Raw genomic sequence first — 25,607 nt, 5'->3', positions numbered from 1 at the left:
ATTCCTATCCACTCTGCTGTCCTTCTAGAAAGCACAGGGGTTGGAGGGGGAGGAAGAGCCCTCAGTTGGAGTGGTTCTGCCCCTCATGATTCATGACACTGTGGGGGAGCCCTATTCTCCTCACTAGATTTGAGACTCAATATCCTTATTTGGAACATTACAGTAACAGTTCACATTTATAAAGCACTTCACATGCATTATCCCATTGGATCCTCATACCCATTTTAAGGAAGCAGAATGGAGACTAAGAGAGATCAAAGTGATTTGTTCAAGGTCACATGGCTAGTAAGTATCTGAGGCAGGATTCAAACCCAGATCTGTGTATTACCACAAAGTTCAATCCTTCATCCACTTTGCCCTGATTCTTTTCATTTAAAAAAAAATGAGGTATAATCTATGTCACTAAAGTGTTTCTGTAAGCCCTGAAGCATTATGGAAATGATGGCCTTGAGACACTGGGCATTCCACTGCCCGTCTTGGAGTCCATTTTCTCATCTGTCTAATGGGTACAATTATCCCTTGGCTCATCTACCTCACCAGCTCTTAGAGGGAAGTAGTGGTAGAAGTCTCAGAAAGCCATGGATATGGTGGATGGAGCATGTCCAGGCATCCGGAAGGGACAGGGTGAGAGCTGGAGACAAGAGTCACCAGGAGAGCCAGTACGGTGCCCTGGGAACCCCAGAAACACCTCTGAAGGTGGTAAGGAAGGCAGGGCAGTACCTTGAAGAAGGTGTTGTAGTTTGCTGAGACCATTTCCTTCATCTTCTTCAGGACCTGGTCTGGAGTCAGCACTGAGAAGACAATGGGCTGACACTCTTCCTTCTCCTTGGGATGAGCCTTGACACGTTTTAAGTTATCAAGGGCTTTCAGGAATTCGTGGTAGTAGATGATATTGTCATTATAGGAGATCCCCCAGCTAAAGAGAAAAAACACACACAAAGAAGTCAGTGACAAAAGGCGCTGTTCACTAGATAAATGGTTCTCCTGCAATGCGGTGATCCGCAATGAGCTCTCCCTCCTCTGACCTCACCATTCATTTTACTGGTATTTCAGCTAGAGACCCAGACCATTCTCCCTGTGTGTGTGTGTGTGTGTGTGTGTGTGTGTGTGTGTGTGTGTGTGTATCCATACATGTCATCTCACTACTCTTTTACCTAAAACTGAGACATTTTGTCTAACACAAATGTTTGGGGGTTTTTTGTTTGTTTTTGTTTTGTTTTGTGGGGCAATGAGGGTTAAGTGACTTGCCCAGGGTCACATGGCTAGTAAGTGTCAAGTGTCTGAGGCCAGATTTGAACTCAGGTCCTCCTGAATTCAGGGTTGGTGCTTTATCCACTGCACCAGCTCACTGTCCCTCACACCAATGTTCTTAACCTGGGGTCTGTGCACTCGATTTTTAAAACCAATTTTGGTGAGTGTAATTCTATGTAAACGGCTTTCTTTATCATCCCATGCCATTTCAGACATGGCTCTGAGAAGGCTCAGCCTCTAGGCTTCCCCAAACTACCTGCTCAAGCAGGCCAGGATCCCCACTCTAGGAGGAGACCCGGGTTCCAGTCCCAACAACCTTCCCATTCTATAGATGGGGAAAGCAAGGCTCGCAGGATAGAAGGGATTTATCCAGTATTCCCCAGGTTTGGGGGTGAAGCCAACACCCTTTCCACTAGGCCATCCCACCTTCCCTGGCTGCATGGCCTTGAGCAAGTCACACTCCACTACTCTTCTGCAAACAGATGCTGGCTCTCTTGTGATCCTGTGGTTCATGACAGCAGATGTGGTGCTGGCTGTGTGAGCTGACCAGATGAAGGAGGGGAATGTGTGAGACTGAAAAGGGGGAGGGAACAGTGTGGTTAGGAGAAGGAGTGCTTGTCCTCGGGTCAGGAGACACCTTTGGCACTGACTAGATACCCACAGGGAGGTCACTTGCCTGAGCCAAGCCTCAGTTTCCTCATCTGTAAAATGGGGCTCCTTGTAAGATTACAGACCTTGTGCTGGAAGGGACCTGAGAGGCCACCTACATTCCCCAGACTTTGCCATCAGCCCTGCCTCCAAACCCTAAGGACGGCCAGGCATTGCCCTTCATCCTGCAGTCATGTGCACCCTAATCACCACCAGACCTTACCATCTGCCCTGCACCTATGCCCTCCTGGGTTCGTAATCTCCCTAATCAGTGTAATCTCCATGAGATCAAGGACTATTTGTACCCTCAGCCCTTAGCACAGGGGCATATCCTAAGTGTGGAATAAATGTTTTGTCATTCATTCATCCAATCACAGATGAGGAAACAGCCAGAGAGGTTAAGCAATTTGTCCAAGGAGCTGGGAGCATGAAGGGAGATAATGGACAGCGAATGCTTGCCAGCCTTGATATCTCTCTCACTTTCAGTGGCTGCTGCTATGACTAACCTATGAGCTTTGTGAAGCCATGGATCAGCTATTCCTCCTCCACTGTGAGCCCTCCTCCCACCCTCTCACAGTGGGCACATACAGGCAGCACTAAATAAATGAGGCTGCCACTACACTGAATCAGGTTCATGGCAGTATTTGGACTTGGAGTTAGGGGGCCCAAGAACAAGTGCTGACTCTTCTTCTGACCAGATATTTGACTTGGCCTGAGCTTCAAATTCTCTGGGCTGGTTTACCTCTTGGTTAGAGAGGCTATGTGGCATGGTGAGAAGAGAGCTGGCCTGGTAGTTGACAAGACCTAGGTTCAAGTATTACCTCTGATATACACTGACTAGGTGACCCAGGCAAGTCACTAAGTGCCTCCGGGCAATTCTCAAGAGAATAAAATTCAGAATAGGTATCCATCTGCATTGGTGGAGGGAGGCTCTTCACTAGGAGTTCCTTACACCAATACAATCATGAACCCAATCAAAAAGGAAAAGGAAAACAAAATAAATGGATGAGAAGGGAAATGAAGGAAAGGAGAGACAGAGAGGGAAAAGAGGAGAGGAGAGACAGAAGAAAGAGAGAGGAAGGGAGGGGAGGGGAGAAAAGAGAAATTGATGGAGTGAACCTCTTGGGTCTCTGTGGCTCCAAATGCTTAGGATAATTTATGTGGCTGTGTGACCTGGACAGACTGGGGAAGCAAAAAACTAGGGGCAACCTCTTAAGGAACTACTTCCATATTCCAGGTGAGAGGTAACAAGAGACTGAGCTAGACCAGGGGCTGGGAGAGGGAAGGGACAGATTTAAGAGACACCTTGAAGGAAGATTGAATTGGCAAAGCCTAGTGACTGGTGAGAATCCAAGTTAAAGTCCTTTGAAAAAGCTTTTCTTCCAGGCTTGAAACGGACGTTGCCAAACTTTGCTCTCAAAGCTCTGGCAGAAAGTACTCAAAAATACATTTTTACAACCAGAAGCTCAGCAGTTTAGTATTTTCTCAAAAAAAAAATCATTTGGTTTTGTGTCTAAATATAGACGACCAAGTATAAATGTGCTCTCATTTCTCCCCCAATTCTCTAAGGAGCACAGATCCCATTTCAGCCCTAAGTCTGTCATTCATCATATTTACAGCTAAAAGGGACCTTAGGGAGCCCAAGATTGGGAGAGTCAGAGCTAGGAGAGACCTTAGGTGTCATTGAGTCCAACAGAGGAGAAACCTGGGACCCAGGAGGCCGAGCAACTCACTTATCAAGGTTATCCAGGAAGAAGACTATCAGGATTCGAAATCAGGTCCTTTGACCCTGGATTCATGTTTTTTTTATATCCATCATATTTTCAGAGACTGAATTAGAAAGATTATACTAAGCTCCTTGAGGACAGGAGCTATCTTCTATTCCCTTCGTCTCCCCATTGCTTAGCCACAAGAGCTACTTAGAAAACACTTGGTGAATGGATGAATGAACGAATGAATGGCGGAAGGAAGGAAGGAAGGAAGGAAGGAAGGAAGGAAGGAAGGAAGGAAGGAAGGAAGGAAGGAAGGAAGGAAGGAAGGAAGGAAGGAAGGAAGGAAGGAAGGAAGGAAGGAAGGAAGGAGTATACCTAAACTTGTTCACATTAGAGTTGAGTGAATTTGGAAGAATAGGGTTTCTGATGCTGCCACCTTCTAGCTGCCTGACCTTGGGCAAGTCAATTTCCCTCTCTGAGCTCTGTCCAATGGGGAAAATCCTACTTATACAACCAATCTCTAGAGGAGTATTTGGACAATCAAATGAAATCATGAATTTGGTATTTTGTAACCTCCTACATGGGATACCATGATGGAGAGACAACATGGTACAATGGAAATGACACTGGTTTTGGAGTCAGAGGACCTGGGTTCAGATTCCGACTCTGTTGCTGCTTACTAGCTGATTGACCCCAAGCGAGTCACTTCACTCCCTGGGCCTCAGTTTCCTCTTCGGTAAGATGATAGAATTGGACTAGATAAACTCTGAGGTCCCTTCTGGCTCTAGATTTAGAATCCTAGGATCTCCTAAGAATCACAATTTCATCATTTTAAAGATAATCGACTGTGAAAGACTTAGGATCAACACAATGGCCAACAACAATTACAAAAGATGCACGATGAAACCTGCTTTTCACCTCCAAATAGAGAGCTGATATACTCAGAGTGCAGTTAAGGCATATTCCTTTTCTTTGTTTCCTTTTTCTTTTTTTTCAGGGGGAGACACAGCTAATACAAGAATTTGTTTTGTATGACTATATATGTATATATACATATGTGTGTGATGCCTTCCCATTGGCTGTGGAAGGGAGGAGGAGAGAATTCAGAATTGAAAATAAAATAAAATTGAATTTTAAAAAAAGAATCACAATTTCAATGGACCAAAGGGCAACAAAGAGAAACAAGGTAGATAGTTATAGGTGTAAGTAGAGCTCTAGGTCCAGGCTAGCCATCCTCAACAACATCTGCCACCCAGTTACCAGCTGTTTAGAGTGGGGAGCTATGGGACCGAGTGTACAGTATATGGTGCTGCTGACATGAAATCTAAGATCCCAGGATCCCTTCTCCCCAAGTTGGCTCCAGTTAGGAAAACAAGACCCTAAGTAGCATGTGGATGAGTGAAGGGGATGGATTTCTGTCATGAATAGAACAAAAGGACTTCTTTGACTCAAAACTGACCTGTACTTTGAGGGGACACTTTCAGCTGACCTTCAGAGTTGACCAGCTGGGAAGGCAGAAGATAAGAGATGGCCTCCAGGTCTTAAGGAGAAGAGTAAGCCTAGATCCTAACAAGGAAGAAGAGAACTAAGAGCGCATGCCTTCTGGGGGTTCTCTCTGGACCTTGCTGTATTTCCTTCCCACTGAGGAGGAAAACAAAGACTTGGCTTTGTTCACCTTCCAACCAACTCTTCCTTTCTGCTGGGCCAAGAAGGCAAAGCTCTTTATCTGCCCTGTGTCTCTTTTCTTCTGAAGGAGGGAGCAATAGGGAGCCATCTCTATGCAAATAACTTCCTAGCTTCCAGCCTCTCCTCTCCCGAAAACAGCTCTGCCTGGATGTCTTGTAGGCTGCTCCAACTCAATGTGTCATTATCTTTCCCTACCTGCTTCTAATTTCCCAGATTCTATAAAGACATCATTGTCTTCTAGTTACCCACATTCAAGACCTCAGAGTCATCCTCAATTCTTGATTCTTCCTTAATCCCCACCACAATATCTTATGTCTATTCCAAATACCACCAACTCATTAAAAACCTGGACTCCTGCCACGATTTCAGACTGAATTTTCTGGAGCCAGTCTCTCAGAAGAGACTCCAATCTACCCTTCAAACAGCCACATGCCCAAAGCCCAGCTTCTACCACACCGCTCCCCAGCATAGGCATCCTGAGTGCCTCTCTTGCCTCTAGGCAAAAATGCAAACTCTTTTGGATCTCCTCACCCTCACTTGAACTAAGATCTTATTTGAAATAATAGGTTATTTGACTTCTTGGCTTCTAGTCTTTCCCCTCATCCATCATGCACCCAGCCGGGCGTGTCAATCTCTATTTGCCTCTGTTGTCTCAACTATAAAATGGAGACAATGATAGGACCTGGTTCACAGGGTTGTCGTAAGGATTCAATGCGATCATACTTGTATAAGGAGTGCTTAGCACAGTGCCCAGCACACAGAAGGCACTATAGAAATGCTCAGTCCCTTCCCTTCTGTTTTTCTATTCCACTGCTCAATAGCCTCCAGGCTCCCACTTACCACTAGGATAACGTACCAAGCCCTGCACACGTTCCAGGCTTGTTGTGCTTCCTCCCAACTCATATCTCTATCTCCCATCTCTCTGTCCATCCTGCCTGGAATGTTCTCCCTCTTCACTCCAACCTCTTAAGAATCCCTGGTTCTGGGGGCAGCTAGATGGTTCATTGGATAAAACATCAGCCCTGGATTCAGGAGGACCTGAGTTCAAATCCAGCCTCAGACACTTGACACTTGCTAGTTGTGTGACCCTGGGCAAGTCACTTAACCCTCATTGCCCTGCCCCCTCAAAAAAAACACAGAAAGAATCCCTAGTTCCTTTCCAGGCTGGCCAGGTGCCCTTCCTAGTTCATGTTCTCTCCTTCCCCCCACAATCACTGTGTTTTTAGGAATCTGTTTACCCATTATGCCCCTCTCCACTGACTCCAACACTTTGGTTTTTCTCTTCTCATGACCTCACCCAGCGCCTGGCACTGAACAGGTGCTTAATACACATTCACTGAGTTGGAGGATGGAGCGGAAAGGAGCAGAAGGCTATCGCTGAGTGTCTGTTTCTCTGGGTAAACAGCCTAGAACTTGATTTCCTATCTCCCCAGCTGCAGAGCAGCCTCCCACATTACTAGGCTCGAGCTGGCTGAAACACCGGCGACAGAGCACCAAAGAATAATCAACAGTGTTTCATCTGAAAGATAAATTGCCAAGTTGGTATTAAAATTTAGTAATAAAATCAAATGCATATGCTAATCGTCTCTGCATTATTGAGGGAAAAAGTCTATTTTGGACCCAGGAAAGAAGAATGAACGGATAATTACAGATAAAGAGATGGTCTCATCAGGAGGGCTTTGAGAAAAACAAATGGCGTCATTGGAGAGACGGATTCCTTTTTAGGGTGGCAATTCACAAAAAAGTTGATCGCTCCATAGGAAGGTGGGCTGGGTGGGCTTCTGGGGGAGCTGCTCAGAAAGGCATCAGGTTGGGCTCTGGGGAAGCAGGTGATCTTATGCTCACTTAGGCCACGACTTGTCTGAGACTGTCTTTCAGGAGAGATCCCTGTATCCAGTGACTGAGGAAGACTCCTCTGTGGACTGGAAGTCCATTCACTGAGGACAGAACTCACTTAAGGGAGAAGAGATGAAAACTCACCTTTTTTTTTTTTTTAGTGAGGCAATTGGGGTTAAGTGACTTGCCCAGGGTCACACAGCTAGTAAGTGTCAAGTGTCTGAGGCTGGATTTGAACTCACGTACTCCTGACTCCAGGGCCGGTGCTCTATCCACTGCGCCACCTTGCTGCCCCGAAAACTCACCTTTTAACAGCTGGGACAAGGGAAGAAAAACCTCTATGGATATACCCGGGCTGGTCTGAGGTGGTATCTTAACGAGGAAAAGTGTTAGGATGGATGTAGAATTAGGAAACTGGCTTTAAACCCTAGGCTCTGACACTCAATAGTTGGATAAGTCACAAAGGGGTATAAGAATGTAAGCCCTTATTAGTATTCAGAAAAGCCAACTGGGATAAGGATCTCCTTCAGGTGGGAGCTCTCTCCATCAGTGCAGATCGCAGCCCATACAGGACACCCCTGCACTAAAGCTCTTGTTCACCACAAGAGAGTCACCCAAAGTGCTGGTGACCTGCCTCTATACTGACAGTGTAGGGGGTATAGAAAATGAACCAAGGTGGGTCCTCAGAGATGCAGCTTGGCACTGCTGGGCCAAGCTCAAGAAATAACCTGCAACTCTTCTTTTATCATCCCAATGGATCCATAGCTGGCCCTTTCCAGCTGAGCAGGACACAGGGCCAGGGATGGACGGTGTGCCCATTGTCCAAGGACTGCCCGGCCCACCTCAGAGAGACTCCCTTCCACACGGCGTCAATGACTCTCAGAGATCATCTACCAAGAGGCTAGAGAGCCCTCAATTACTGCAGGGACTATGTAAAGGAAGAAGAGTCCTCTGCTATGAGAGACAAGTTAGAGAGACCTTTTGAGCATTGTCGTTATTTCCTCTTCGGTTATGTTTGGATGATATTCTTGCAAGACTTTCTGCAACTCGTTCAGGGAAATGAAGGCATTTTTCTGTTTATCCAATTTCGCAAAAGCCAGGCTGATGTCTTGGTAATGGTCCTTAAACTTGTCCCTGGAAGAAAGAGAAAAGAAGGTGAGCATTTTCCTGTTCATTTGCCACCTTGAAAGAGTTCCTGCAGTAAGGACAGACCATGAGGACCCTTCAGTGGGCTGTGTGTGGGCAGGGGGCAAGGGTCCCGGGACTGCTTGTGGCTTAGGTGTTCACTAGTTATGGGGCCTGGGGATGATCCCTTAACATTTCAGACCCTCTGCTGTGCCATCTGTTAAATGGGAATGGGCATGCCTGCTCTACCAACCTCCCAGGGGTGTTGGGAGCACCAATGGAAATCACAAACTGCTCTAGCATATATGTGGGAGCTGGGATGAGGGCAAGATGCTTGGGAGAAGGGGAAGACTGGGAAATTCAGCAAACCAATTCAGTAAACATGTAAAAGCCACTGGGCTAAAAGCTGGGGGGACAAAAGACAAAACGAGCAGAACCTGCTCTCAGAGAGCTTCCGTCCTACCTATGGAACACAACGCATATGCATATAGGTCAACAAAAAATACACAAAAGGGAAACACAACATAAATTGGGGTAGGAGGATAGAAGCTCTTGTACTGAAGGGATGGTGAAGGCCTACCTTCTAATTCCACCCCCCCAAAAATTAGCTTGTATTTCTTGTGTATTTTTTGTATGTACTTATACAGGATGCCCCAAGAGTCTGATGCTATGGCTTACAACCACACTAAGACTTTTGGGACACTCTGTCTCTATATATTGTCTTCCTCTAGTTCAATGTAGGCTCCTCAAGGGCAGGGACCTTTTGCTTTCTGTCTTTGCACCCCTGACACCTTGCACACTACCTGGCAAGCAGTGAGTATGTAATGGATGCTTGTGGATTAGTGGGTAGATTGAGGGGACATCTGGGCTTCTGGGGCTGCTGTGCTTTGGGGGACAGCCTGGACAAAGAGACGGGGCTGGAAGTGGAATGTGGTGCAGAGGGACAGAGGGTAAGCCAGTTTTCCTAGAGAGGGAAGCAAGGTAAATCCATTGAAAAGGCCAGTGAGAGGAGCACTGGTCGTGAGGAAACAGGGCTTTAAACGTGACGCCCAGAATTTAAGTGTATGTGACTAATGACAACGTCAAGGGTCTTGTTCACCCTCCAGCCTCCCAGGCCTCGAGGGTCTCTTCAAGCATCACCCATGATTTCACTGCAAGTTGTCAGATGTGTTTAGCTCAATGCTCAAAGGCTGTGTTGCTAGTGAATGTCAAGTCTTATCTTAAAACTGTGACTTGCCCCAGATTTCCCTCATAAATAAGCCTTGGGGGAAAGGACTCAGTGAAGTCAGGGCTGTGCAAAGTTGTATTGTGGGAAAGGATATTAGTCCCCATGAGTGTCTGGCCAACTTAGGGCCCCAATCTCGCTTTGAGAATCCTAGCATGTCAGCATAGAAAAGGGCCTTATGGGCATCACGGCCCCACTTCTTCCTGAAGCCAGAACTCTGCCTACAGGACCCCAGAGAAGAGGTTATTCAGCCTCTGCTGGAACACCTGAAATGATGGAGAACTCACTATCCCTTGAGGCAGCCCAGCCAGCTTTGACTGTCAGGAAGTTCGTTGTCTTATTGTTATTGCCATTGCTGTTATTGTTATTGTTATCGTTATTATATCATCATTGTTATTACTGATGACGATGACGACAACCAGCATTGCCATTGTGCTCTAAGGCTTGAAAAGCTTCACATACATCATCTCATTTGATATTCAGACATAATCTGCCTCTTTCCCCTCCCTCTCCCACGGCTCTTCGTTCTGCCCTCTGGGACCAAGTAGAACATGTCTAATCCCTGCCCTCCCTATTTCATGCCTTCCAATGTTTGGGCTCAATTAGTTTCTCTCCAGGTGCCTTCCCCCATCAGATGTGCTCCGTTTCTCATTCCCTCCCAGGCAAGCCCCATGGTATCCTGGAAACAGCCTCACAATTGGAGCATTCTTTGTTTTCAAGAGGAAATTTAGCACCATGGAAAGCGCCCTGGCTCCGCAGCTGTCTGGCTGTGGCCTTAGAGAAGTCAGCAGCTTTGCCCTGTGCCTCAGTTTCCCCACCTGTGAAATCCTTTCGATCTCCCTCACCCAGGGGCTCTTTTGAAGAGGGAGGGGAGTATAATAAAGTGTTGCCATGGAGTCAAAATGGAGAAATGACTTTAATGTGTAGAGTCCATTTTCTTTCTCTTTAAAATTTTGTATCAGTTTTTTCTTTTGAATTTTTAGTTTCTCCATTAACAAGAACTTATTTTTCTATCCTCTCCACCACCCCTCCCTAAAAAAAGCAAAATAAAGCCCTTATATCTAATACACATATTCAAGCCAAACAAATTCCCACGTTGGCCAGGAATCCTGTCACAATTATAAGTAAATATGCATTGTAGCCCCAGGCTGAGAGCTCTGTGACCTCAGCTGTAGTCCCAGATTTGTGGCAAACTCTACATGTAACCCTGGTCAAGTCACTTCCCTTCAAGTCACTGCCCCAGTTTACCTCTGAATAGAAGTAAGGAGATTGCTCTAAAACCCCTTGCTTCTCTGGAAGCCACCAACAGAAGTCAGGATTTGAACTCATGTTTATCTCAGATCTAGAGCTGGAAAGGTGCCTTAGAGGGCATCTAATCCAACCTCCTCATTGCAGAGATGAAAAAACTGAGCGACGGGGGGGGGGGGGGCGGGGGGGGGGTGAGACTGAGGCAAGGAAACACTGACTGCCTGTTGTTCCTTCTTTTCTTTATCCATTCACCAAGGGGGGTTTGGAACTTACTATTTATCATCATTGGGGTATGTGAGAAGAAGAGTATATAAACAGAAAGAAAAGTGAGTAGGGGAAGTAGGCATTAGATGAACCTAACTCTTATCTGAAATGGACAAAGAACCAAACACAGACATGCCCTCACACAGAAATTTGGTGTAGAAAGACATCAAACTGAAAAGGGGAAGCAGCATGAGTCAGGGGTAGTTAAGAAGAAGGAGAATGCCGAAAGGGAATTGCTTTACAAGCAAAACAAACTTTCTGACCCTGAAGAGGAAATAAATTGTTGGGGTGATTGTTGTTCAGTTGTTTCCATTGTAACTGACTCTTCATGACCACACTTGGGGTTTTCTTGGCAAAGATACTGGAGTAGTCTGACGTTTCCTTCTCCAGCTCATCTTACAGATAAAGGAACTGAGGCAAACAGTGAAGTGTCTTGCCCAGGATCACACTGCTAATAAGTATCTCAGGCTCGATTTGAGCTCAAGAAGATGAATCTACCTGATTTCAAACCCAGTGCTCTATCCAGTGCACCAACTAACTGCCATGAATGGAATATTATTGCACCATAAAAAAATGATGAGACAATTTCCACATAAATCATAAATATTCCTGTGTATTACTAACAAAACTCAGCAAGAAAAGCTAGAAAAAGAAATTCCAACTAAAAATAACTACAGAAGATATAAAATATTTGGGAGTGTATCTACCAAGATTCACCCAGGAACTATATGAATTCAAGGATAAAATACCTTTTGTGGAAATAAAGACAGTACTATGTAATTGGAGAGACATTACTTGTTCAGGAGTAGGTTGAGCCAATATAATAAAGACAGGAATACTACCCTAAATTAATTTAATTTACTTATTCAGAGCTTTTCCAATCAATCTACCAAAGGAATAGCTATAGAACTAGAAAAAGTTATAATGAAATTCATATGAAGGAAGAAAGAGTTGAAATATCTCAAAGATAATCATTTAAAAAGTGGGAAGGAAGGGGATCTGTCAGTGCCAGAGATCAGATTGTATCACAAAGCAGTAATGTGATTTGGTATTGGTTAAAAATAGAAGGGTTGATCAATGTGATAGATTGGGTATATAACATGAGCATAGTGTTTGCTAAACCAAAGATCCTAGTTACTGGGGAAAAGACTCCCTATTTGAGAAAAACTTCTAGGAAACTGGATAGCAGGCCAGCAGAAAATGGGTTTAGACCAATACCTCATACCAAGATATATATGTTCCAAATGGATACATGGTCATGTTATAAACAATTTGAATCTATGAGTTGAGGAAGAGTATATTATAAACAAATTGGATCTATGAGTTGAGGAAGAGTTCTTAACTAAACAAGTAATAGAGGGGATCAAAAGATAAAGTGGAAAACTTTAATTAGGTGGCACAGTGAATGGAGTGCCAGGTATGGAGTTGGGAAGACCTGAGTTCAAATCTGGCCTCAGAAACTTACTAGCTATGTGACCCTGGGCAAGTCACTTAACACTGTTTTCCTCTGTTTCCTCATCTATAAAATGGGAATGATAACAACACCCACCTCCTAGGATCATTGTGAAGATCAAATGAGATAATAATTGTAAAGTGTTTAGGATAGTGTTGGGCACATAGTAAGCACTATATAAATCTGCGCTAGTATACTATTGTATACAATGTAAAAGGTTTTGCACAAACACATCTAATATAGCTAAAGTTAGCAGGAAAATAGATAATTGGGGGAAAATCTTTGCAGCAAATTTCTTTAATAAAAGTCTCATTACCAAGATATGTAAGGAACTGATTCAAATGTATACAATCAAGAGCCATTCCCCAATATACAAACGATCAAAGGATATAAATAGTCAATTTTCAAAGAAAGAAATCCAAGGCATCAACAATCATATTTTAAAAGTTCAAAATCATTAATAATTCAAGCAACTCTGAGGTTCCACCTCACACCCATCAGACCAGCAGAAGAGGAAGATGACAAATGTCAGAGGCACTGTAGGAAAATGGACATAATCACACAAAACTGGTAGAATTGTGAATTGGTTCAGCCAGTCTGAAGAGCAATTTATAACCATGCCCCGAAAGTGATTAAAATGTGTGTGCCCTTTAACCCAGTGATGCTACTTCTAGGCCTACAAAGAAATCAAAGCAAGAGGAAAAGCCCTCCAACATATACAAAAATATTCATGACAGTTCTTGTTATGGTAATCTCAAATTGGAAACTATGGGGAAGGGTGAAGGAGGAGGACCCATTCCCTAATCTTCCTCTGGGGCAATGGCTAAACCAATTGTGGTATATAAACATGAGGAAATATTATTGCACCATAAGAAATGATGGACGGTTTCAGACTGGGAAGACTTTTATGAATTGATGCAGGGCAAAGAGAACAAAACAAGAACAATTTATATAATAACAACATTAATAGAGAAAACCACCGTGGAATAAATTTAGAATTCTGATCTACAAAACAATAAACCATGAGACCAAAAAACTGAAGATAAAACATAACACTGATCTCATAGCAGAGAGGGGATGAAGTTAAAATGCTGATGGAGATGCGGGTTTTTGATCTTGGCCAATGTGGGATTTTGTTTTGCTGGATTAGACTCTAGTGTATTAAGAGCTTTGTGTTTTCATTTTTTTTTCTTTTTTAAAAATTCATTCAATAAAGGAGTGGTAATGAGAGGGACAGGGTAGTAAAAGAAACAATTAAATCAGCACTTTTGTTGCGCACCAACTACATTTAAAATAACATGAAGCACTGGGCAGCCCAGAAGGAAGGCAAAGGTGAAAAAGACCCAGCCCTGTCTTCTAGCCACTTCCAATGTAGTTGGAGAGAAAAGGCGCAGGCAGATAAAACTCTGACCATATGGCTTCAATACAAGCCAATAAAAGGGCATGTGATATCTTTTCACTAAAAAAAAAAGAGAAGATTTCAAAGAATCCGAGGTAGTATGAACTGATGCTGCTGAGGAAAGTGAGCAAACCCAAAAGAACAGTTGATAAGAAAGAGAAGAGCAACATTGCAAAGAAAATCCACTGGGAGAGACTGAAGATTGAGCCTCCCCAGGACCAGTCATGTACGTGGAGGACCCATGATGGCTCCATCACCATGATGGCTGCCCCTCCCCACCCAACCAACCAGAGGCGATAGTCACGAGGTCCAAAGAGGCGCAAAGCTTTGGGCCTGGCCACTTCGGGGATGAATTTTGCTTGACTTTGTTTCTTTCTCTCATTTTTAGATCGGGGGTGGGGATGGAAGAGGGGAGCAACAGCAATGCTCAGAAAAGGGTCGGTGACGGCTATGAACAGAAGAGTGTAAAGAGACACAGAGCCAAGCAGCAGTTTTCAAAGTGATGTGGAGAATGAGAGCCAAGCCAGGGGAATGAAATGGAGATTCAAGGTTTCTTAGAAAATCCTTTTTTTTGCTGTGCTCTGCCATGGGTATGGAAATACCCTTTTGTATGTAAGTTCGGAATTAAAAATTAAAATTGAAAAAAATGAATAGATGAACACCTCCCCAAAACACACACACACACACACACACACACACTCCTACAGAAGAGTCTGTGTCCATTCAATCGCCCGATCTCCTACAGGGCTGTTTGTTCTGGGAACACACCCCCCCCCCCAACAGAAGCCCTTACAGGTGTGTGTGTGCTCCAGGTATGCTCCATCTCAGGCTGCACAAAGCCCTCTCTTCACCACTACTATTATCTTCCACTTAATCCTTCAAAATGAAAGCAAATGACGGCAGAAAATCAAAACAATTCTGAGATACATATTTTTAGAAAATTGAGGCATTCAACGTTTCCTGGACGAAGCCACGGTTTCCAGGCAGTAATTATTCCTCTTGCAGAAGGAAATATGTACGCAGAGCAAGCAAGTGAGAAGTTTTAAGTCAAGAAAAAGTCTCGATGCCAAGAATTGCCCATTTGTGACAAACATGCAGGGGGCTTTTTGAACACCACGGCTCAGATAATCCCAGGCCTGGACCCAGGTGTCATCCAGGCCCCGCCCCCACCTCAGAGCCTGAGGAGGCACAAACCCACAAGTTGTCTTCTGCCAGCACCTCATTTTCCCCATCTGTAAAGTGAAGAGGGTTTGACTCTAGGCACTCTGAAGCCCCCTCTAACTCTGGATCAAGGATGCTATGATCTGCTTGACTCACAATTCACTGGTTCCAGGGCAGCTAGGTGGGCAGTGGATAGAGCACCGGCCCTGGAGTCAGGAGGACCTGAGTACAAATCCGGCCTCAGACACTTGACACTTACTAGCTGTGTGACCCTGGGCAAGTCACTTAACCCCAATTGCCTCACCAAAAAACAAACAAAATTTTTTTTAAAAAACCAACTCACTGGTCCCTATTCCTTCCTTCCTACCTTTATTCTCAAGCAGCATTTCTTAGGAAAAATCATTCCTGCCCTAAATCAGTGCCTTACACATGGCAACTAATGCATGGTAATTGATCGATTACCATCTAGAATCCTAGAATCAAAACTTTAGAACTGAAAGAAATCCTAGAGACCCTCAAATCCAATCCCCTCATCTTACAGGTGAGGAAACTAAGGCAGACAGAGGTTAAGTGATTTGCCTGGAGGTTCATCCAGTTAGAAAGGGTGTGAATCATGGTTTGAACTCAGGTCTTTCTGATTCCAAACCCAGAGCTCTGTCCATGGGGCCACCTATCCAGCTGCCCAGGTTACATTCTACATTGAAGTAGGGAGGTGAGGAACAGCATATACACAGATAAACGGGTACAAAATCTAGAGTGAAAAGAAGTCATTTTGGTGGGGAGAGGGAGGTGGGCTGGAAATCACAAAAGAAATCGTGAAGGAAATGGCGATGATTAATTGAAGTGTGCCTGAAAGAAAATTAAGGACCCCCAAAGGGGAGGCAGTGAGAAGGCTCTTGTAATAGTCCGGGCAAGGAGAGATGAGGACAGGAATAGGAAAGTGAAGCAAAGTGGATGAGTGTGAGACATTGGGGTAGAGGGGGAAGGCACGAGAGGGTTTGATGAGTGCTTAGATGCTGGGAGGAGGGGCCAGGGAGGGAAAGGAAAAGGTATGGAGCCTAGGGTGCCCACATAGGGGAGGGTGCTCTTGGGTGATCTGGGAGGACATAGCAGGAATGAGCAGTGGCTCCTCAGGCCAGGGGACCATGTTGTCTAGGAGTATCTCCTGTCCCCTTCACACGTAAGTCATGCACTCACTTGAATGGCCTGGACTCTAAGTAATGCTGCAGCTCCTTGGTCTCTTCTAGGATCTGTTCTGGCTTTGTGAAGTGGCCCATGAAGTTGAAATGGTCCACCGCATAGGGTCGATGGATAGAAGGTGAATACTCGATTCCCAATCGACTCAAAAATTCTTGGTAAGTAATATACCCTTTTTGAGTGGTGTCATATCTGTGAAAAGAAAACCTCCAGTAACTATCTGAAGAAAGGGTTTACTAGCTTTGCCTCTTTGGTAGAGAGGCAGAACAGGAGACAGCAGAGCTCAGAGGAGCCTTAAAACAGGAGATGGCAGAGCTGGGAGGGGCCTTAGAACAGGGGATGGCAGGGCTGGGAGGGGGCTTAGAACAGTGGATGGCAGAGCTGGGAGGGGTCTTAGAACAGGGGATGGCAGAGCTTATCTAGTCCACAAGTTCTTAACCTTTTTGCAGGTCATGAACCCCTCTGGTACTGAATCTGATAAAGTACAAGGACTCCTCAGAATCATGTTTTAAAATGCATAAAATAAAATATAAAGGATGATCAATGAAACCAATTATTTTTAAATAAGTAAACACTTTTCCCCATGCACATTCACAGACCCTGAGGTTAGTCCAATCCCCATTTTGCATCTGAGGCTCAAAGTAAGAAAGTTTGCTAGCTGTCTGAGCAGGGCCCAGAGACCTGGCTTTCTCCTTACTCATCCTGTGCTCTTATCACTTCTTATAGGTGATACCCATATTTCTCTGACTCCACCACCAGAGATCAGGGGCTGGATTGGTATTAGCAGACATCAGTATTGGTAGACTGGTTGTATTATTTGTCAATAATTCTAGTGGATTGATTTTATTCATCTGCCTGATGCTCATAAAGGTTAAGCAACTTGCTAGTTGTCCCAGAGCTTAGAGTAAGTATCAAAGGCAGGATCTGAACCCAGGCCTTGCAGTCTTCTTTGTCCACTAGCCCAGGCCACAGCTGTTAGCTCATAAGATGCTCTGACACTTATATATGGGAAATATCCACTCCAGTATCTCTGTCAAGAAAACCCCAAATGGGGTCACAAAGAGTTGTTGTATATGACCGAAACAGTTAAACAACAATAAAAATGAAAAAAAAAATGAGATTGGACTAGACACCCTCTGAGGTCCTTTCTCTATGCCTATGATGAAGGTGTCAGATCAGGGGTACATCATGTCCCTCTCTGGATCTGTGTTTTCTGGCCTTTGAGAGGAGAGAGTCGGACTTCCCTCAGATCTCTAAATTACGCCATGGATGTATTTGGTGCAAAAACGCTAAGACGCCCTCTCTCTAGTTCCACAGAATTTGGAGGACAGCCGGGAGGAGGAGATCTGAAGGACGCCGGCCAGGCTCTCATTTCATTTTCCACCATTGAATTTTTTCTGCATTCTGCTCCATTCAAAACCATAATTTCTGGAGCATCTGATTTCCCGGTATTATTCCAACAGAATAGAATGATTTCTATTAAATTCTCACGGTAAATTGCTAATCTTTTTTTTAAAGAAAGGGGAAAGTCTATTTTTGTGGAAAGGCCTCGGACATAAACTACAAGCCTTTCTAGCAACGTCTGTGCTTCCTCCTGGGGCCATTGTGACTCTTGCCTATGGCCTGTTACTGCAGCATCTCTCCATAACACTCATTCCCTGACATGATGAGATGCAGAGTAAGAAGAATGTCAGATCCAGAGTCACAAGGACCCAGGCTGGATTCCAACTCTGCCACTCAGAAGCAGTATGGCCTTAGACAAGTCATTGACACTCCAAGAACCTCAGTTTCCTTAGCTGTTAAAGGAGGGGAGTGGATTAGGTGACATCTTGGGTCCCTTGCAGCTCTAGTCCTGTGATCTCATGACAAAACAGCTGCTAGCAGTCAGGCAAGTATTTATTAGGCATTTACTCCGTACCAGGTACAGTGCTAAGTGGGGATCCAAAGACCCGAATGATAGAGTACTTCCCCTCAGGGAGTTTGCATTCTATCATGGGAAACATGTTACAGACACATATAAATATGTACAAAATATGGTCAGAATAAATCCATGGTAATTTGGAGAAAGGGAAGGAAAGTGTTTGCTTTGTGTGAAGCTGGTAACTCAAACCCAGGCCCCTCTCCCTGGAAGCATTGAATTGAGCAGCAAGTGGACCCTCAGCTTTGCTCCTCACTCACCCAATACAGCAAACACTTAACCTTCCTTCTTCATCATCATCCCCTGCCATCAGGGACTGCCTGGCTTTTCTATTTATACCCCTCCAGTGGTGCCAAGCACAGTGCTGTCCACAAAGCTGGTGTTTAATAACCTTTTCATTCATTTGTAAAATGAGGAAGGGGGACAAAAACTTCTGAGATCTCTCCCAGCTCTGACATCCCCTGTTCTAAGCTTTCTCTCCGTTCTGACCTTCCTTGTTTTAAAGCCCCTCCCAACTCTGATATTCCATGTTCTAAGGCCCCTCCCAGCTCTGATATTCCGTGTTCTAAGCTCCTTCAAAGCCCTGATATCCTGTCATTATTTCATACACTAATGCCTTTGTCAGTTGTACAACTTGCTTGAATTGACCTCAAAAGGCTAGTTCATGTTTGTTCATGCCAGCCTAAGTCCTTTGTCCACTCCCAGATCTAAATACCCTAAGAAGTCTTCAGGCAACAGAGAAGGTGAGCAGCTCACCACCTCCCTCCCTCCACACACTCCCAAGGCCACAGGGACATTCTCTTTCCTCACCCAAGAGTGCTTACTAAGAGGACAGGGCACTCACTTGCCAGGGGGCACCTGTAGCTATCACAAAACTCGGCAAACTTTCAGAACTTTAATTTTCTCAGATAAAAGGCAAAAGTCCAACTGGCTCTGGGCATTCTTTTTTTGTGGGACAATGAGGGTTAAGTGACTTGCCCAGGGTCACACAGCTAGTAAGTGCCAAGTGTCTGAGGCCAGGTTTGAACTCAGGTCATCCTGAATCCAGGACCAGTGCTTTATCCACTGCACCACCTAGCTGCTCCCAGCTCTGGACACTCTTACTGAAGGCAGAGGACTCCAGAAAAGGGGAGTTTGGGGTTGGTTAGTTGGTTGGTTTTTACTAATGATGGAAATGAAACATCTCTATCTGTGCACAAAACAGGAGCTAAATGAGGGTGAACATTTGAGACACATGGGGCACTCTCCTTGGTTAAAGGGTGATGAATCTGGGGGAAGACCACAAAGATGGTCACAGGCTAAAACATGGCCAACCCATGCTGACAAAATCTTGGCTCCTTGGAATGACAACAACAAGAAGCAGCATTTATGTAGCACTTCAAGATTGCAAAGAGCTTGAAAAATATTGTCTCATTTGACCCTAACAGCAACCTTGATAGGAAGATGTTCTTATCATCCCCTTTTTAGAGATGGGCCCAGACTCAGATCCCCAAAACCAAAGCAGACCTGGTTGCAGGGAGCTTTCAGAGCAGGGTGAAGACCACTCATTCCTTCAACAAATTTCTATCCAGGGTCCCTCCCCACTAGGGAAACAATACTGTGCTAGGCCCTGAGGGGAACTAAAGATCAATGGAACCCAATGTGGCAAAGAAATAGAGAATGCACATGAATACACAGCAAGGGACTTAGAGTGAAAGGCACCTCAGAAATCAGCTGTTCCAACTTCATCCTTTTACAGAAGAGGAAACTGAGACCCACCAAGAGAAATGACTTGCTCACATGCACAGTAAGGGAAGAGCCAGGTTTCCTCACCCAGAACTCTTTCCCTGACACCATGCTACTTCCCAGAAGAGTCACGGGCTGAAACAGAGAGATGGTGGCATCACCTCAGTGGGGAGGAGGAACCACGGAGGGATCCCGAAAGACTTCACAGTGGAGATGGCACGGACCATGAAAGAAAGAGCTTTCAGTGCTCCAACATGGTTCCCTGGTCCCCTCCCTGCTGGAGATGCAATGGTCGTCCATCATTACCTATTCAGTAACTTTCAGACAGTCCTAAACTTCCTCTCTTCTGATCAGCCAGTTGGACTGTTGATTGTAATTAAAGGGGAGGCAAATGAACAAGCAGTCTAATTTGGCCCAGGGTTGGAACCAAAGAGGAGGAATAGAAAAAGGGGTGTGAAAGACTGTCACACTGCCTTGCTAAATTAGAACCGCAACAGCCCACTTGTTTCAAAATGCAGCCAACATTTTAGCCTCGACTTGGAGAACTGGGAGGAAAAGAAGAAAAAGTACACGGACAGCCCGGAAAGCAGATGACTCAGGGGACGGCAGGGCAGGCAAGGAAGTCCTTCCTCTCAGAGTCATTCTCTTCCTCTGTAAAACCAGCTTAGACTTGACAGTGTCCTAAAAACCCAAAACACCCTGCTGCCCTATGACCTGAGGGCAGGGGTAAGAAGCGCTTAGTCAGCCAGTATTTATGAAGTGCCTACTGTGTACCAGGCTTTAGGAGGCTCACATGCTATTGGAGAAACAAGTCACTGGCATCACCTTACAAAGGAACAGAGCTGGGACCCACAGTAAACAGAGTCAGACAAGAAGGCAGAAGACCTCCATAGGAAACATGAATACAGTCCGTGCTATTGACTGACTGACTCCTGGGGACTCAGCTTCTCCCTCAGAAGAATGCTGAGGCCAGAGCAGATGATCACTAAGGTTTCTTCTGGCTCACATTCAGGTTACATGTCGCTCTGCTCCAAACAGCCTCTGGGAGGGCTTGGGAAGGTCCTACTCAGGGTCAGCCATTCTCTGGGGACTGTACCTGTGCTTGAGCACAATCATAAACAACAGGCTTTTACCTTCAGGATTTCTACATTGTGGTAAATATCTGCTGCGCAGCGGTTACCCACCACATGAACACAGAGCAGATACTTCTTCCATAACAGAAGGCCCCCAAGCGCTGGCATTCCTGTTCTAAGGGGCTTCTCAGTTCTGACATTCCCCATTTTAAAGGGATAGACATTCTGTTATAACATTTCCAAAGCTAATTTTAATATGAAATAGATTTGGCCTTGGCATATATTAATGGAACCCACCCCACCCCACAAATGTTGGTCCCACTTTGGGGACATACATAGAATGTCAGAGATGATAAAGAGCTTAGAACAGGGAATGTCAGGTCTGGGTGGTGCCTTAGAACAAAGGATGTCAAAGCTGGGTGGTGCTTTAGAACAAGGAATGTTAGAGCTGGGAGAGACCTTAGAACAAGGAACATCTGAACTGGGAGGGAGCTTATGTAACCTGTCAGACAACAAGAAGATCTCAAGGATCATATAACCCAACTCCTCGTTTTACAGATGAAGTAACTGAGGCAAGCAAGATTCATGCCTCCTCTCACATAGGCAAGCAGCCAGGCAGGCATAGTGCTGGGAGTCTGAGCACAGGTTTGTTGACTTCCCAGATTCAGTATTCTGACCTCTATATCATTTTTCTTCAGACAACTAACAGTGATTGAGTCCCTTATCCTGGGGCCATGACTTTGAAAGAGGTTTCTCTGTAAGGACAGGATACATACACTACTAAACACACCCATGTACCTGCATGTAGGCCAGCAAGGTGTTCACCATCTGCATAAGTGGAGGAATCTTTCCACAGCAAGTGTTCCATAGACCAGTGAAATCACAAATCTGGCTCAGATCTCTCCAGAGCTATAACTATCCCTAGCTCCCTATGTCCCCTGATGTGATGGAGGAAAAACTAATACTCACTCTTTCGCTGTGGTGACAAGTTACCAGGGGCAGTTAGAATGAAAAAGGACTAGCTCCAGAATGTCCTTACCTGGCCCAGAGCTTTTCAAATTCCCTTGGTGTGATGGGAATGTCAAACCCATACAGGGAATTCCGTATATCCCTTCGTCGAAGAATGCCGTTGCCCTCATTGTCAGTTTCTAGAAAATTCTGCAACATGAAAAAAGGGGATAAGTTAGAACTCAGAAGAACAAGTGCTTTTCAGAGAAATAGAAACAGAAATGCATAACCGTGCAAAACTTGAAAACTGTTCCTACTTTGTCATTGTTAAGAATAAACTTTAGGGGGAGCAAAAATATTTAAAATTATCTGTAGGCTCAAAGAGGGGGTGTGTCTCACCCAGGAACACACAGCAAGTCAGGGCCCTGACTGGAACTAGAAAGCCGTTCCCCTGAGCATCTAGGCTGGCTCATGAGCCCCCATCCCACATGTTTCTCCCTCACTTCCCCTGCTTCTTCCTCCTCCTTGAGCCCATCAAGGGAAGAGAGGTTGGTTTGGCTTGTAATCTTTTATTGTTGTGAACAGATAACCAAAAAGGGGACAGGTATTGTGTTTAATTGCTGCAAGGGCTTGCCATGGTCAAAAAGAAAGACAAATCAAATCTTGAATGACTTGAACCTCACTAAAGAAATAATGTGCACCTCAGCATCCGCATCTGATGGACCACGATCCCATCTTTTCGGTTTTACAAAGTGATTTTCTCACCACCCTGAGATTTGAGTAAGGCAAGAATGATTGAGGAGGAGGAGGACAGAAAACACTGGACTGAGAGTCAGGAGAGCTGGATTTGAATTGTGACTCAAGCACTGATTTGTTGGGAGCCATTTTACCTTGGCTTTCTCATCTGCAAAATGGGGCTAATGATATTTGCCCCACCAAACTCATGGAGCTGTTGTCAGAGCTGGGGGCCAGATTAGAAATGTTCTAAGTGACCTTTGCTCAGGGTCCACAGTAAATGGCTGAGGCGGAATTTGGAACCAGGTCTTAGTGACTCCAAACCCAGGGCCCGACAACCCCAGGGTGATGCTGTTGGGTGAGGAAGGGGGAAGGAAGAAAGGCTGGTTGCTCTTCAGGTGGGGAGAGGATTGGCCCCGGGGGATGTGGGGAGAGGATTGGCCCCAGGGGATGTAAGGAGAGCTCCCTGGGGGCAGGACCTGCTTGGTTTGGGGTTGGTGGTTGTTTATGTCCCTGGGCAGTGCTGAGCTTTTCATTAATAAGCAAGATGGTTGGTTGGCCATGATTACTGTTGTCTACAAGGAAGGAGACTCCAGGTCACTTCTGAGGGCAAAGCTCAGAGCAATGGGCTGAGGGAGTAAAGGCATCTGCATGAGCTGCCTCACCATCTGAGCTGCTCAGGGGTAGAAAGGGCAATCTCAGACAGTCGGGGAGCTCACTCCCTGTCCCTGGTAGTGGCCAAGCAGCAGCTTCAGGGTCCCTTGGATATTCTGCAGAGGGACTTTGTGGGTGATTTGCAGAGCCAGGGAGGTGACCTCGGGGCTCCTCGCCATGTCAGAGAGCAGACCAGTTTACAGGTTCACTTTTCCAGGGTGCTGGAGGGCTGTGGAGCATAGACTCCAGCAGCCTCTGAAGAATGGAAAACGACTCCCAGTTCTGTGTTCTTCCCACCAAACTATGCGGCCCTCCCTTCTGCTTATATCACGGACCTTTCGGGACCAACCTGGGGGCTTAGCCGCTATTTATAATGTTGTTTCTATGGGGAAGTGAGTTCCAAGTTCCCAACAACCAACTTGCAAATTAATTTTTGGAACATGGCCCATTTGCAAGTTGGGGAGTATAGTTACTGCGTGAGTAAGGACGACTAAAATTACTTTTGTTTTATTCAGTATCTTTAATAATAAGGGAGTGGTGTTTGCCTTTCCCAAATGCCCTGAGACTGGTTAAAGCCTCCAGCTTCCAGAAAGGTATCCCCTCAGGGCATTAAGACTTCAAATTAGGAGAACCATAGACTCATAAAAAAGTAGGAGAGAAGGATGGGAAGTGTACTGAGTTGGAGCCTAAAACGATCTGAGTTCAAATCATGCCTTTGACACTTACTAGCTGGAGAATCGTGAGTCAGTTCAATTCTCTCAAACTCAGTTTCCCTTTCTGTAAAAGGAGGGTGATTGGACTCAGTGACCTGAGCTTGAGCTTGGGCTCCCATGACTACCGGCCCCATTTTGAAGGGTATGCCAGGACATTTCACGACTAGGGTTCAGCTCCCAAAATCATGTAGACAAAAATGGAAATTGCCATCTGAGTTGAAATGGAGAATTTTCCATTTGGCTGGTAAACGCTTTGGAAGATTCACACTGAGGGCGGAGGAGCCAATCTCGGCTATTTCAACAGCTAAGTCAACGAAACACTTTCACGGAAACTGTTCCAAGTCTCAGCTCGCTGCGTCTCACTTAAGTTCAATTCAGAAGACACTCGATTGGGGGCCTCAGAGGTTCTCGTGGCAGGGAAATAGGGGTCACCAAGAGCCAGGCCTCTTCCATCTCCCACCCTCGCCCCTTTGCACTGGCTGTGCCCCATGCCTACAATCCTTCTTTCCTCATCTCCATCTCCTAGAGTCCTTCTCTTCCTTTAAGACACAGCTCAAGCAGCATCTTCTGCATGAAGCCATTTGGTATTCCCCACTCCGACCTCTCGTGCCCTCCTCCCTCCCTCTCTTGTATTTAACTACCATGTATATCTATCTTGTATCTCTTTAGTCTTCGGTGCTCTATTCATATCTGTTGTGTTACATTTGTATACATAGTTACACTTTGTCCTTGTCATCTCCATCTTTAGAGTGTAAGTTCCCCATGGGGAGGGATTGTCTCATTCTCTGTACAACACTCTGGCACCTAACTAAAGCTTGATTGATCCCTTCTGGTTCTAAAATTCTGACTTTTTTAAAACCTTGGGTAGACTCTGAACACTCAAATCTCACAGACAAATTCAGTAACAAGATGTCACCAATGAATTGGTCAACATCCTCTTTCCTCTCTCTCCCTTTTAGCCATTTTTTAAACTTGCTCACGTTTCTCCATTTCTCCCCCTCCCCTGCTCATCCACCATCCTGAGAAAAGGGCAAGCGATGTCCCATTTTTCTACTTGTGCCTTTAACTAGGATCCAGAGAAATGGCTCTGCCACAATCCTTGCCCCTCCATCTCCCTCTTTTCTAAGAAGAAACATGTTAAGTGGTGCCATGGACCTTAGGTAACCCTATGGCTCCTGAGAAAGCCCAAATGAATCACAGAATGAGATCCAAGAGTCAAAGACACGAAAGGAATCCTAGATGAGTCAGGAAGTCCCAGACTCTGCTCCAGAGCCCTGAGACACCCTCCACAGCACTGCCCACAGGGTCTCAGTAAATGCCTCCAGTGACAGAGACCTCACTCTTTCATGAGTCGGTTCATTCCCCTTTTCTTTTTTTTTTCCCGAACAACCCTAATTCTAAGTAGCACTTTCTTATGTTGAGAACTATAAAAGCAGAAAGGATGTTAAAAAAAAAAGTAGGACCCAGATGGCAACTCAAGCTCGACTAAGTCAAAGTCAGGGTCTGAATCAGTGAAGAGCCATCAAAGAAAGTCTCTGGGAGGCTTCTCCGCTGTGACAGCAGCATGAGCAGGTAATAGGAGAGGCAGTGACTTGGAGTTGGAGGAGATCTTGGTTCAAATCCCACTTCTAACACT

The 25,607-nt window shown here is 45.2% G+C and overlaps 1 protein-coding gene across 1 annotated transcript in view; it reads right to left on the bottom strand.

The window, feature by feature from the left end:
- The window catches only part of EFCAB6 (EF-hand calcium binding domain 6), a 168,313-nt gene that overhangs the window by 28,866 nt on the left and 113,840 nt on the right, over positions 1–25,607 (bottom strand). The window contains exons 23-26 of the mRNA XM_043967890.1: positions 21,961–22,079; positions 16,206–16,397; positions 8,112–8,267; positions 721–916 (exon numbers count right to left, since the gene is read on the bottom strand). Coding sequence (XP_043823825.1) covers positions 721–916; positions 8,112–8,267; positions 16,206–16,397; positions 21,961–22,079 — 663 coding nt within the window. The remainder of the gene's footprint in view (positions 1–720; positions 917–8,111; positions 8,268–16,205; positions 16,398–21,960; positions 22,080–25,607) is intronic.

This window comes from Dromiciops gliroides, chromosome 5 (genome assembly GCF_019393635.1).
Source record: "Dromiciops gliroides isolate mDroGli1 chromosome 5, mDroGli1.pri, whole genome shotgun sequence".
In the NCBI taxonomy this organism is placed as follows: domain Eukaryota; kingdom Metazoa; phylum Chordata; class Mammalia; order Microbiotheria; family Microbiotheriidae; genus Dromiciops; species Dromiciops gliroides.
Note: the sequence above shows the minus strand (reverse complement) of the source record. Positions and strands in the feature narration are given on the sequence as shown.